At 40.4% G+C, this 14,895-nt stretch overlaps 1 protein-coding gene across 1 annotated transcript in view; it reads left to right on the top strand.

Moving 5' to 3' along the window:
* The window catches only part of LOC144505587 (uncharacterized), a 285,648-nt gene extending 272,303 nt beyond the window's left edge, over positions 1-13,345 (top strand). Inside the window, exons 6-7 of the mRNA XM_078231707.1 lie at positions 6,890-6,989; positions 11,442-13,345. Coding sequence (XP_078087833.1) covers positions 6,890-6,989; positions 11,442-11,598 — 257 coding nt within the window. The 3' untranslated portion in view covers positions 11,599-13,345. The remainder of the gene's footprint in view (positions 1-6,889; positions 6,990-11,441) is intronic.
* The last annotated feature ends 1,550 nt before the right edge of the window (positions 13,346-14,895 follow it).

Genomic DNA, 14,895 nt, shown 5'->3' with positions numbered 1-14,895 from the left:
CAGTAAATTTCAGAGATGGAAACTGGACAATAAGAGGGTCAAATTGGTCAATGACAGGAGTGGAAAGTGGATTGATAACCAATCAACATTTTCATTTTTTCAGCATTCAGTTTTCCCTTCCACATGACCCTCCTCCGAGTTCAATACCCTATCATGAGAACTAACAGGGTAACACAGGTTATTTTGTCCTTTATAAAACTCACAAGAATACTAATTGACAGGTAGCACTTCAGTCCAAAGATATGCGGGTTAGGTTGATTGGCCATGCTAAAATTGCCCCTTAGTGCCCCTTAGATGTGTAGGTTAGAGGGATTAGTGGGTAAATATGTAGGGATATGGGGATAGGGCCTGGGTAGGATTGTGGTTGATGCAGACTCGATTGGCCCAATGGCCTCTTTCTGCACTGTAGGGTTTCTATGATTCAATGATTCTAAGTAATGGACATTGTACCCATGTGTTGTGGCCATATTTATATTCCAGGTAGCTCGTTGACTCTGGTTAGGTACCTGTTGGTATTTTGTAATTATGGACATGCTAATATATATGATACAATAATGTTAATGACCTGTTCTAATTAATTTACATAGTTTAAGTGCATTCATTCATCACACGCAGTTAAGTTTCTGCTAACAAATCTGACAAATTCATTCACACTTGAAGAACAACATATCATATTTTCAAAGCTTTCAAATTAGTCAGCATGAAGATAAAAAATGTGTTTGGAGACAGCAGGAGGCAATCAGTTTTTAATGATTTTAGGAGAAACCAAAACTAAGGTGATGAGTGTAAGGATAAACAGGCATAGATTATTCAATAGAATAAGCTGAGTGGCATTATATCGAGCTATATATATAGCTGAGCGAGAGTACTGCAGTAAAACACACTTTAGGCAGGTACATAGATTTGCAGCAGAGGCTATTCAGACCAGTAGAGGTGAGGCTGAGAATAGAAATAAAATTGTTGAATGGACACCACAATGACGAGAGAAATTCCCTTTTGCAATAAAATTTGGAAGACCTAAGGGATTAAAGGCTACATGTGGCCACACATGCATGGTGTTATAAACCTGAAAGACATGCAAACTGATTGCATTTTCCTGACTTAACTGCTATACAAAATTGACGCAACAACAGCATGTACACAGAAGGTAATGTTGGAATCAGTGGTTAACTGTACACATACAATCCACATTGTTGTATTTAGGGATTGGGCTGAGTGAAGTAGACAAGTTAGAGAGACGTAGTGACTCAATAGTTGTTTTTTAAAAACCTTAGAAGCAAAGAGAAATTGAGTGAAAAATGAAATCTGTACTGTGGAACTCATGAAAAGGAATGGATTCCAGGAAGAGGATGGTGTGAAGAGCTTTGGTTCCAAAATAGAAAGGACCCAGGCAGAAAGAGCAATGTCAATGAGGAAAACCCAGCACTGAATGTTCAGAGGATCAATAGATAGCAGTACTGGGGGGCAAGGAAAGTTAGTACTTTAGTCCTTTCACTTCTTGGACTAGATTTACATCTAATTCCAACAAATTGTTGTTTCATTTCTGGCAGCTGTTCAGCTTGTTCAGAAAATAACTTTGGCAGGCCTTACGCCTGTATTCAGTGCACTGAATTTCCCACAGGATTACAACAGGAGTATAATAAATAAATAGAGTCAATTAGCTCTACATTAACATTTTGAAGAACACATCACTCGCAAATGCACAGTCAGTGCCAAGTTAACTTAACTCATTGAGAATTGGTATTGTGCAGAGCACTCATATATATTGTACAACAAATGGTAATGATATTCAGTTTAAAAAAAAACTTGTTTTCAGAAACAATAAGGCAACATAGGTCAAGAAAGGTCTTTGAGTTGAAAGGTTAACGCTAACGTTATTGAATACCTGGTCACTCATCTCATTGCTCTTTGTGGGACATTGTTGTGTGCAAAATGGCTGCCGCATTTTCCTGCGTAACAACAGTGATTGTAATTCAGTGTTGGCTTTGCGATGCTTGTCAGGGATGTGATAAGGTACTTTATAACTGGAAGTTCTTTCTTTTTCTTTCCCTAGCATAGGAACGATGAAGCAAAATGTAGAACCTCAGCTACTGCTCTGGTTGAATTCAGCTAATTCAGCAGAGCCCAGGGAACCTCTGCACAGTTCAATACACAGTTTGCAGCAACTGTACCCACTTACCCATTGGGGAAACTTTGATGCATAAATATTCCCATTCTGGCAAATGCCTAGGTTCATGAATGGTTTCCAAATCTGATCAGCCATGAATACAGCACAAAAGGGTAAAGGATTGGTTTGCTGTGGTGCATGAATTTGATGGCAAAATCCCCCAATATTTTGAATCAATGAGCTAACTTAGTTTGATGCATTGGCCGTTCTTGCATCAGCCTTGTAGTGGATGCAAATACCTGAATCCTGCTCTCTGAACTAATCCCCCACTGTGTTGCATGTGTTGTACAAGGTTCTTGTTTCACTATGGCACGAGCACCATTAGTATGCATAGGTGGTCTGCACACTCCAGCTGCTTGTCATAGATGATGTTACTAATGGCACTTAGATGGATGAATTCATTTTCTGTCTTTCCGACACAAGATGTTGAGAAATGTGCTTATGCGGTTCCTCTGAAATATCTCAAGATGCTGCCATTCATTCTTTGAGAGAACCTGACAGTGACAGTCTACATAAAATGTCCCAAAGTACACCAGCAATTCCAGTGTGTCTGAACTACAATAATTTAATGTTTCTGTAACAATGTTGTGCAATTAATTTGTCTCTATTTTGGAAAATGATTTTTTTTTGTATTTTGATTTCCATTATTATTTTCCTATCCTTCCCTTCAGTTCTATTGAAGTTAAAATTCCTTTGGTTGCTTTATGTAGCTATGTTATAAATGCATTTCTGAAGATTCCTTCTCATCACTACTTCTGGTGGTCATATCACATTATGATAGAATAGGGTCAGTTATCTTACTGGTGTTCTTCTCCCACTCATGTGTAATGCATTCATACTAAATCCGTCTGTGCAATGTTTTTAACATTGGTATTTAACCACTTATTAAAGAACAGAAAATATACTTCAAACTGGTTTGAATTTCATTAAAAATGCCAGAGTAAATCCTCACCAATATAATTATAAATGTCATTACATCCAAGTAGAGTAATTCTTACACCCCTTTCTTCAGGGGCGGAAAGCAAAAAATTGGAAGGATAAAAAAAGATGTAATTTTTTAAAAGTTAAATATGTCATTGTATATATTAGTCACTCATATCTCAAGAAGTATTTCAGTTATATGTGTTGTGAACTCTATATGTATAAAAAACATTGTCATTCTTGATTGATATCCAGCCTCAGGTGAGCCACAAATTCTTCCACGCAGGAATACCGAAGACAATTCTTCAGCACCTCCTCCCACCCCTGTCAGAAATGTTGATGTCTGAACACAAACTGAAGCCCCCTGCAACCCACCCCCCACATATACACAGAACACATACACACAGAACACAAACACACAGACACAGATATACACGCACGCACACACACACAAACACGCAGACATCGATACACACTCACACACACACACACACACAGACAAGTAGACACAGAGAACAAACACACATGCATACACACACACACACAAACATGCAGACACCGATACATACACACACACACACACACACACAGACCAGGAGACACAGAGAACACACACATACACACAAACACAGATGCACACACACACAAATACACAGACACAAACATACAGACACAGATATACACACACACACACAATCAATTTTCATTATTGCAATCTGTGAACCCCTTTGGGATATTCTTTGTTCATGGTGCGTTCTAGAAAAGTAAGTTGTTATTGGTCCATGTTGTCATCTATAGAGTAAGAAGTTTAACAACACCAGGTTAAAGTCCAACAGGTTTATTTGGTAGCAAAAGCCACTAGCTTTCCACATCATGGTGTTATCTATAGATACATACATGGCTTATCTAATCTCAAAGACATTGTCCCCTCACTCACAATTTACACCTCAGACTCTGACCTTGTGTGACATCCCACACCTCTTTGCCCATCATTGGTGGCAAAACCTTCAGATGCATTTGTCCTCCTCTTCAGCATCCTATTTCAAAACCTCTCTGCCTTTCCAGTTCTCACTTCACCTTAAAAATAATTAAAGTCTGTTTTCAACCAAACATTAGATCATTTGGCCTAATGTCTCTCTTGTGGCTGGGTATTCTGTCTCTTATCTACCTCTATCTTGAATATTGATGAAAAAAGAGAAATGCTGTTTTTTATCTTGCACCCATCAGGATGATGTCCCTTTCTGCCCTATCTTATCCATGACAGGTTCTGCACATCAGCACAGCATGACTTAGCCAAATGGTTGGGCAACCAGTTCAGAGCAAGTTTTCACATAAATGGCAAAAGATTCCTTCACCTTTGTGAAGACCATACAGGACTTGCATATCTTGCAGGACTTGTGCTCAATTGACATTGCCAGCCTATTCACCAATTTACCACTCCAGGACTGCATCACCATATCTAGGTGACCTAGATGTTTATGAATTTATGAACTCAGCAACTCATGCAGTTGAATTCAGTTTTGATGACACCATGTATGTCCAAATAGATGGTGTTGCCATGGGATCCCCTCTGGGCCCAGCTCTCACAAACATTGTAATGGGCTCCATTCTGCCCTCAAATTCACCTTTGAAATGAAGCAATCAAATGAGTTCCCTTTTCTCGATATACTTGTTGAGAAATCTGCCAATGGGTTCTCTACAACTGTCTACCACAAGCCCACCTTCACCGGTTAGAAAGGCCTTGTCAGTAACCTCATAAATAGGAGCAGAGCCTTTGATCACATGCAAGATTGATGCTGTAAAAGTGTGCATCAAAGCAATCCTGTGGGAGAACAGATACCCTGATCAGACCATTGCTCCTTGTATATCACAAAAACTCATGAATATGTCTAAGGCTGCCCCTTTGGGTCCTGAAAGGAAAAGTAAGACATCTCAAAAATTTTAGCAATGGTAAAGCTAGCTGTTTCACGCTGCTGTATGCAATAGCAATACCAGTGGTGTGTTCCACTAGCAGGATACTACCTTCAAGCCAAATAAACATTCTGCCTGTCACACAAAGGAGTGATGTGGTATATAAACTTCAGTGCTGGCCATGTGTCCCAATGACTGGCAGCTCATATCAAACAGCACATTCCTCCGGCTGTTCACACCAGGCACAGTACTAACTGTACACAGCAAGACCGTGCTTGGAAAACTCAAAACACAGTTGTTATGTTATAAAGAACAAAGAACAATACAGCACAGGAACAGGCCCTTTGGCCCTCCAAGCCCGTGCCGCTCCCTGGTCCAAATTAGACCATTCTTTTGTATCCCTCCATTCCCACACCATTCATGTGGCTATCTAGATAAGTCTTAAATGTTCCCAATGTGCCCGCCTCCACCACCTTGCCCGGCAGTGCATTCCAGGCCCCCACCACCCTCTGTGTAAAATATGTCCTTCTGATATCCGTGTTAAACCTCCCCCCCCCCTCACCTTGAACCTATGACCCCTCGTGAACGTCACCACCGACCTGGGAAGAAGCTTCCCACTGTTCACCCTATCTATGCCTTTCATAATTTTACACACCTCTATTAGGTCACCCCTCATCCTCCATCTTTCCAGTGAGAACAACCCCATTTACCCAATCTCTCCTCATAACTAAGCCCTTCCATACCAGGCAACATCCTGGTAAACCTCCTCTGTACTCTCTCTAAAGCCTCCACGTCCTTCTGGTAGTGTGGCGACCAGAACTGGACGCAGTATTCCAAATGCGGCCGAACCAACGTTCTATACATCTGCAACATCAGACCCCAACTTTTATACTCTATTTTATGGCGTGGTCAAGAGATTTCAGACTTTGTTCGGAACAAAAGGTATTTATCGAAAAGAGACACTTGGTACAAGAGAGTTGCAGCTCTAAGCTGCCCTGGAGCTGAGCTCCAGTCCTTACATGATTACTTCATGGCTGCTTGATGATTCTAACCGGCAGAGGTCTCCACCCTCTGATGTAATCACTCACACTCAGTTTCCATTGATCCCTTGAGTCAGGTGACTCACTATCTCTGTACTGACACCACATACACAACAGTAGTGTCCAACATTAGAAGTGATCCCTTGATCAGGCAGCACTTGCTAAACAATCCTGATTGTGCTAAGAATTAAACTGAAAACCAATTTAAGATTATCGGTTGCGCTCGCAGTGTGGCTCACTTGCACATGCTAGAAGCCACACATAATCACACTTGGCCTTTGCAGATGGAAGAAATGTGCCAATATATTGTGCCCTTTTCCCCTAAACGGAAGCTTGAGGGGCAGCCATTCCCTAGTTCATTCCTCATGGAAATGTCTCGGCAAATCAGAGTTGACCTGCTGAGTTTGAATTTAAACAAATGTTTTGCGGTTAACTGTTTCCTGGTGCATTTTGCATGACAATACCTCTGCCAATCAGAGTCCACTTTCCAATGAATCAGCACTCTCTTCTCATGCAGCATAAATTGTTGTTCTCTTCACAATTGTTGCTCTTGTGAATCTGTCCTGATGAGAGCAAGATGAAAAGCTTCAACAGCATGTCTCTTTTTTTTCACCAATACTCAGATTCTGGATGACCAAATGAGTATTTGTCAACCTCAATCTGTGAATTGCATTTGGATTTTTCTTGAGTTAAAATATCAGATTGAATTCACTGTTGCCATTGTTATTGTTGTTGCTGCTGTTGCGTCATAAAGCTTGAATTGTTGAATGTGTCGAACATACTCCCAGATGCACTTTTGCAACAAAAATGAACCTTTAACTTTGTGTATCTTCTGTTATCTTCTTTACAGAGTTTCATACAAGTGGAGCACGTATCAGTAATTCAAGCGTGGAGTTCAGTGCACCTCTTATTGCCAGCCTGCATGGTCCATGGGCTGCAAATCAGACACGGTAACCACTACACTTGAATTCCTGATATGCGCTTCGATCTGTGCCTTGAGCACAAAATAATTGCACTAACCCTTTTGCACAATAGCTCTAAATGATTCTATTTATATGTTGGTGTGTTGCTGCTTAACCTTCTCTATTTTTTAACTGAGGCATTAATCCATTTGAAATAAGTAAGTTATGGCTTCTACCAAATTAATGCAATTTCATTAATCTGACATAATTTCAAGGCCAGTAAGTTTTTAAAGACATTTTATAGGCAGGTGATTTATACCTGTTCTCACTTTTCCATTCCCAAATGCTTGGGAACCCACCACCACAAGCAAGAAACATGAAGACTATTTTTCCTATCTGTGTTAAATATTAATTTGTCAACTCTTTTGAAGTTATTCACTAAAGTCTAGGGGTTCGTTGAAGGAGCCAGACCAAAGGTCCATAATGCCAGGATGGGACTAAACCCCAATGGCTAAGTTGGAATATGTATTATGATTGATCTTGTGTGATTGAGTGCCACAGACAAGTAAGGTCCCATGTCCAGTCCCTGGTTTATACTGAGTCCCCTGAGATGGCAACAGAAATGGTCCCTTTTGTGATGCCCCAAACAGTCTGAAATACTCACTAGTTTCACAAGTGGCAATTAGAAAGATGCACCAAAGGGCAGCAGCTAGCACTGAGGGAGCAGGAGTCAGTGCCTTTAGGAGAGGAAGATGAAGAGGGAGGAAAATTGGAGGAACAAACAAATTGCATAAAGAAAGCAAAATATAGATTCACACCCTTATGGAAATCCGTTCATATGATTCATATATCTTGCCTTTTATTTCATAGCTTTCAACAAATCATTAAAATTCCTCACTTTTTCATTTTGTCTATTTGTGCATGGAATGTGGGTTCAGTTGTTTTTTTTGTTGCCCATCCCTCAATACACTTTGAGAGCAGTCAAGAGCCAACCATGCTGTTGTGGGTCTGGAGTCACATGTAGTCCAAACCAGGAAGGATTTCCTTCCCTAAAGGACATAGATGTCCTTAAATAATGTTAAAGTATTGGTTGACCAAAAGGAACATTCTGAAATGGAAACTCTCCTTGAAACGTCCATCAAAGTACAAGCAATTGAAATTTTGTTTTTAAGCACAAAAAAAAGGAACTGGGGTAGATCAGTTGGCCCCTTGAGCTTGCTCTGCCATTCAATACATCAGTGGTCTACTCACCCCCATTATACTGATATCTCTTGATCCCCTTAGTGTTAAATATATTTAACAACTGAGCAGCCAGGATTCTCTGGGGCAGAGAATGTCAAAGATTCACAACTCTTTGAGTGAAGGAATTTCTCCTCATTTGAGACTTAAATAGCCAACCCCTTATCCTGAGATTATGACTCTCTAGTTCAATGTTTCGAAAGTGAAGAAAAAGCCTCTCAGCATTTACATTACCAATCTCTTCAAGAATTTTATAAGTTTCAATGAAATCACACCTCGTTCCTCTAAAATTCAGAGCACATTAGTTTATTTTACTCATTCTCTCTTCAAAGCACTACCCTCTCATCTCTGAAATCAATCCAGTGCATTCCATCAGACCATTTAATGATTGAAGGATTGGGAGGCAGGTATACAGTTCCTTCTAGTCAGGGACCTATTTATTCTTCTCAGTGTTGCACCATATGGCCCTTTCTATTTATTTTGTGAATCTAAATTTTACTCGCTCCCTTGGTGACTGAGGCACTGACTCCCGCTGATGTTTGGTTTGAGCTGTCCTTGTTACCGCATCTCACCCAAGTAATTTCATTTGATTTATTGTCACATGTATTGTCAAACAGTGAAAAATATTGTTTCTTGTAAAAGTCTGGACAAAAGTGTTGACTAATCCATCATGCAGGTCACGTGGGCTTGATATGACTTTGCCGCATCAATGAAAACACACTTTCCAGCGGGAGTCACTACTTAGTAATCATGGGCACCTCTATTGCTGCCTCAGCTGACATCAGTATAAAACCAGGGGACCAAACTGGGGTGGCCTTCCCTGTTTGTGTGCCAGGTGCATGTTTCATAAAACAATTTTTTTCTCTGTGCCGCGGAAGACCACAAAACAGATGAAGAATCTTGACCTTTCCTGCTAAATCCATTCAGCAAGAACTAACTAGGCTGCCCTTAAGAGTAACTTCTTTATTTCTGCATGTGCCTTCCATTGGATAAAGGTGTGCTCACTAATGAGCAGCTACTGTGCTGTGAATGAATATCTAGCGGCAGTACATTGCTTCACAACATGTTCCTGTTGTGCCAAATCTTTCACATAATCCAAACTTGCAAAGAGAGATCAGCTCTGCTCTTTCATTTACAGTGGTGACTGTGTGTTAATCCAGGAGAGTGTAATCCTCTTTTAAATCAAATAGATTAGTATTTGGCAAAGCTATCTCTGCTCTCCCGCAGAAATGATGAGATATTAATCTCTTTGTTTAAGAAATATCATCTTAAATATTTATGTTACCAATTCATGAGCATTAGCGTATGAAACAGTTGTGCGGCACGGTGGAACAGTGGTTAGCACTGCTGCCTCACAGTGCCAGGGACCTGGGTTCAATTCCGGCCTCGGGTGACTGTCTTTGTGGAGTCTGCACATTCTCCCCATGTCTGCATGGATTTCCTCCGGGTGATCCAGTTTCCTCCCACAGTCCAAATATGTGCGGGTTAGGTTGATTGGCCATGCTAAGTTGACCCTTAATGTCAGGGGTTTACACGTCAAATATGTGGTGTTACAGGGATAGGGCCCTGGATGGGATTGTTGTCAGTGCAGGCTCGATGGGCCGAATGGCCTCCTTCTGCACTTTGGGATTCTATAAGAATTGAACTCCAAGGCATGCAACTGGAGACGTTCATATGAATTTCTTATTTGGAAATAAAAAGGTTGCATTGAAGTAAAGCACAGCTTGACTCTGATCTTGGCTCTTAGATGCTACAACCCCAAGATGAAAACAGATGACAAAGGCCATTTGATCACTCTGAGTTCATCCATTCACAAAGGGCCTCTGGTCATCTTTCCACCGAAGCCCCACCATCAGAGCATCCAGCTGTTTCTGATATGATTCAGAGATCTTGTTGTCATGATCTGACCTCCCCTCCAACAACAGAACTTCACTAGGAAAAGGGGTGGGAAGCACTGTTCACACCTGAACATGGAGTAGCCACCACATACCCACCAAATATGGAGCAGGATTAGCTTCAAGATCATTGGGGCCCAATTTTATTTCAATAGCTCGAGAATATCTCTACAAACTCTTTTTACGGTTGAAAACATTCGGCTGAAGTTCATCATTTTTGGAAGAAAAGGAAAGCTTTGACAAATCGATATAGAATGAGGGGTGGAATCAGGAATATGTTGAGCTGTGAACTGTTGGTTTAGAGAATGCTTTCAGATTGCAATAGAAAGAACAGCGCTTAGTACTTTATAGAGCATCCTTGAACTTGCACAGCATCTTGAAATCATGGTGGCTGTAGCTCCAGATATTGATCTAGTTCGGATTGCATGAAGAGTTTGGACTTCCCTGACCCTTTATGGGCATTTTCCTTTTTTCTTCAATTGCTGCAAGTTTGAAAAATAGGCGTTCTCATTCATAAGACATTATTTTGCAGTATTCATAACCATCTTTCAGATCAAACATTGAGTGAAAATCCTGTCTGCCCTCTCAGTCAGACATCAGAATTCCACTCTCACTATTCGAAGAGGAGTAGGGAAGTTCTCCCTGTTTATTCTTTAATCAACATTACTAACAGAGATTACCAGGTCATTATGCTATTGCTGCTTGTAAGATCTTGCTGTGAAAAAAATTGCCAGCTGAGTTCCCTGCGTCTCAAGGTTTTTGATATTTTTTGAAATACTTGCGGACACTTTGAAGTCATGAAGACGCTGCTCGAATACAAATCTTTCTTTTCTTTCACATATTTTTGCCAGGAAAGAAAAACATCTACCTATGAAGTAAATCATTTTAATAATTGCATTTTGTGAAGCTCGTTCTGACCTCAAAGACAAGGTCACCAAAATGCTTCTAGGTATCAAGGACCCATGTTAAGGAGATTTATTCTAAGGCAGTTTTGTGAGGATACTGGTGGCAGTGGTGTCCCCACCAACCTCAGCTGGAAGGTATTGACACAGGTTGCTAATATAAAGAGAATACAAAAAAAAGGGAGATTTTCCTGTAAGATTCCATTCATGGGAAAGATAAAAGTAAATGACACAATTAAGTGGCATTTTAGTGATGGGAATAAAATTGTGTCTTCAAGCATCCATTCACCGACTTTCTAAGCGCAGACTAGGTAACAATTCCCCATAATGCCAAACTGAAGAGCAAGAAAAAAAAATGAAGCTTGGGCAGTTCTCTCATTACCATGTGGGAGGCGAAAGCAATCTCCCATTATTGTCCAGCACTGGGATAATAACTGATGTTTTACTCAAAATCTCCTTTACAGAGATCATAGAGGCATCTCCAGTTCGGGTGGCAGGAGACCAGAGTTGGACACCCAGGCTTGCGGTGAAGTTCCCTGCTCACCACCAGGCCAACGACTATCTACACAACGTCTACATTCCCGGGACCACCACCATGCTCTCTGGGAAGTCAACAACTGAGCGTGAAGGGAAGAAATCCTTCATTACTTTTGGGAAGAAGAAGAAGGGTGGTAAATAAAGCGAAGAGGAAGCAGAATGGAATTGAATACAATGGTGAGAATTATAAAATGGAGCTGCATGACTGAAGCACGTTTTTTTAAAAAATAAATTACTAAATGTCACTTAAAAAAAAAAATCACTGGGCCAGAGCAGGTCCTTTGCTGCACTAAGTATTAGTTTGAAAGGGAATGGAGTTTTTTTAATTACATTTCCAATGAGCATGTTCAGTATGCTTCAGTAATCCTCAATTAAAACAAGTCATTCAAAGGGAAGAATGGCAAACTGTGCCAACTGCACATGCTCTGCTGTTTAAGATGGTCTATATGCCTAAAGGTGTGAAACAGTTTCCTTTCCTTGGCAACCCAAAGATTAAGGCAACTTACTCCTGACTACGTGGTTGTGATTCTGAGTATCATAGCCACATGGAACCTTCCAGGAATGCTGGCACCAGGAACAAAGAAAATTGGTATCAGGCCAGTGTTACTACATTTTTGTCAATGAGGTACAAACCCTAGCATTTGCTTGACTAATGAAAGACTTTGGAAATAGTCCAACATAGTGTACTGTGAACTGATGGGACTTGAGTCCCTCTCCCCCCTCTGTGAGTTACATAGTCGGCTCCTAAATTCAGTTCTGCTGCAGGGATTGCCCGTGGCTAGCTATGCCACCAAATAGCATTCCCTTGCTTTCTCTTTGCATATTTCAAGAAGTGAGGGATGACTATCCAAATCTGGGATGGTTGTAACCAAAAGTCTAGCAACAGATAGAAGAAGCAACTTTTCTGAGGTTCTCTGGTCAGGAGGAGATAAGCTGTTAATAGCCCTTGGGCCATACAATGAGAACCATTGGCATAGACCCATCGTGCCCCATTACTTGCCAGTTGAGGAGAGAGAGCTTTCCAAATGTAAGTCACGGAGAAATTGTGCCTTTCCTGGAGAAATGGAAGATTGATTCCCCCTCACCATCAGGATGGAGGGAAATTAAGGAAAATGTTTAAAGAAAACCCATTCCCTTCTGTAAGCAACTGTAACACAAATGCTGGCAGCAACTATTTTAATTCAGTCAACCATTCATTGTATCGTGTCTCCATTTATTCAGTCCAAAATGTCACGCAGCCTTAACATAGATTAAGGAACACTTTAAGAGTCCATTTTGTCATTGTGCATGTTGCTGAGGGTTATTGCTTGCATTTTCTGTAATTTATTCACTGTTTAACACCCCGTATTTAGCTTTGAGGGGTGCGGGTGAAATGGATCAGAAAAGAGCAAAGAGAAACAAGCAAGTGAAAAAGGAAAATAATTGAGGCTTGATTTCCTCCAATTGTTGAACTGGATTAGGTGTCAGACAGGACTGCCAAATAGAACAGCCATGATGTTATCAAATGACAGTGCAAACTTGAACGGCCGAATGGCCTACTCCTCAGTCCTATGTTTCTATAGAGTGCTAATTAGAAACAGTATCTGGCCAAGTACCTAACATTGTCCATCCCACTCCTTTGGAATGCCATCTGGCCCTTGGATGGCTGTGGGCATTCAGAAGGTCATGACTATGAGTACCCTTTTTATCTGCCTGATGTAGACAATGGAACAAGGCTTCTTGCGAGGGAAAGAATGGGAAGTGAAAAAAAGAAGAAAAAGAGTAAAATGAAATACCAAAAAAAAGTTATTAATGGGGTTAGGGTTGCCACCTATTGAAAGACCTGGAACTGGACAGGGTGGGAAGGGATTGGGGTTTGGATCAGACAGAGGCACAGAATCAAATCCTGGCTTGTGTTTCTGAGATATCCTTTACTGAAGATGAAAATTCATCAACAAGTTAATAATACCTCCACCTCAAGAGACATGGAAGGGAGAAAGTTTTTCATGTCTACTTCAAAGTTTAGAAATTTCCAGACTTGGGATAGATTTTTGACTGATTGTGGAAAATAGATAAGCAAGTCAGCAAGCCCAATTACCTCTCTCTAGATTTTTATTTCTGTCAAAGTAGATTGGAATAAAATCTGGTGGAGACGTAGGGCATGTTGCAGACTCATTATCATTCATTCGACAATGTTGAACAATGTTAAGATCTGCCACTCTAGTCTTTACTGTCAGCTGACCTCAGCACAGATAGTAAGGAGAGAGCTTCAGCATCCTGAGCTCAGCGAGGAACAATCACCTGGCCTTCCTGCTCCTATCTTCAGCCTAAGAACCACTACCAGAAGGTCCATGTGGAGAGTGTCACTGGGACAAGGTATGGGAGTGCAGGCTGCACCCATGGACCCCTGCCTTCAACCAGTGAGTCAGTGCCTTCAGGAGAGGAGAAAACAAAGGACAGGAAAAAAATAAATAAATTGGGAGTGGGGAAAAGAAATTGGGTGATCCAGTTCAATTCCAGTTAGGTGGCAGACGTGAATGGGGCTAATGTTTTGTGGAACAGGGACTTGAACTATTTACAGTGTCTAAGTCCTATCATTTAACTTTATTTAAAAACTAGCGATAACCCTATAACATATTTCTTCTAAGACTGGATCAATCAGCCATAGCTTTGAGATTAAAGCCTTGGTAGCCAGTGCAAGAGAAGTAGTCTGTAGCTGTTTTAATATGTAGGCATGCTGAATGTGTCCTGTGAGTATTGAATATGAATATATCCATATACAAGTATCTGTCCTATTTCTTAGAAAAATTAAAAGACTGAATTAGATCTGGAGACATTGTGAATCTCTTTGTAGTTTTTTGATGTTTTTTGCTAAAACTTGTTTTATTACAATTATACTGTGGTGTTGTAGATTTCTTATACACTGCTTTTTAAGTACAATAATCCTTCAGTAGTGGAACATAAAGTGATAGATTCTTTCTAATAATGTACATGTCTATTTCTGAGGTTTGCTTGTCATTGCTAACATCAGTATAATAGCCCGTATTACAACCAGTGAGTATATTGTGCTCTGTATTTTTCTTCAAAACTAAATTGCTGTAATCCTCGTGCGAAAATCTTGCTTTCCTTTAATTGCAGTAGATTATAGTAGTAATGTTTTGCTCTAACTTCAGTCTTTCCATTAAAATTATTCCTTTAATCCAACCATTGTTTCTGTGTTTTGATGTTCCAAGGTTCTCCCTCAATAGGGCTGATTGACAAATTCAGTTTTGTAATACATTACTGTGTTATATTTTCAGATAACCAAGGGCATGTAAAATAACATGAGAAAGTGAGGGCGAAGAAAATATATTTGTACTATTAAACTCTTCCCTTACATAAATTGTCTCACCCTAACACCCA

The sequence above is a fragment of the Mustelus asterias genome, chromosome 16 (assembly GCF_964213995.1).
Source record: "Mustelus asterias chromosome 16, sMusAst1.hap1.1, whole genome shotgun sequence".
NCBI classification, from domain to species: domain Eukaryota; kingdom Metazoa; phylum Chordata; class Chondrichthyes; order Carcharhiniformes; family Triakidae; genus Mustelus; species Mustelus asterias.
This window is presented reverse-complemented; position numbering and strand designations above follow the sequence as displayed.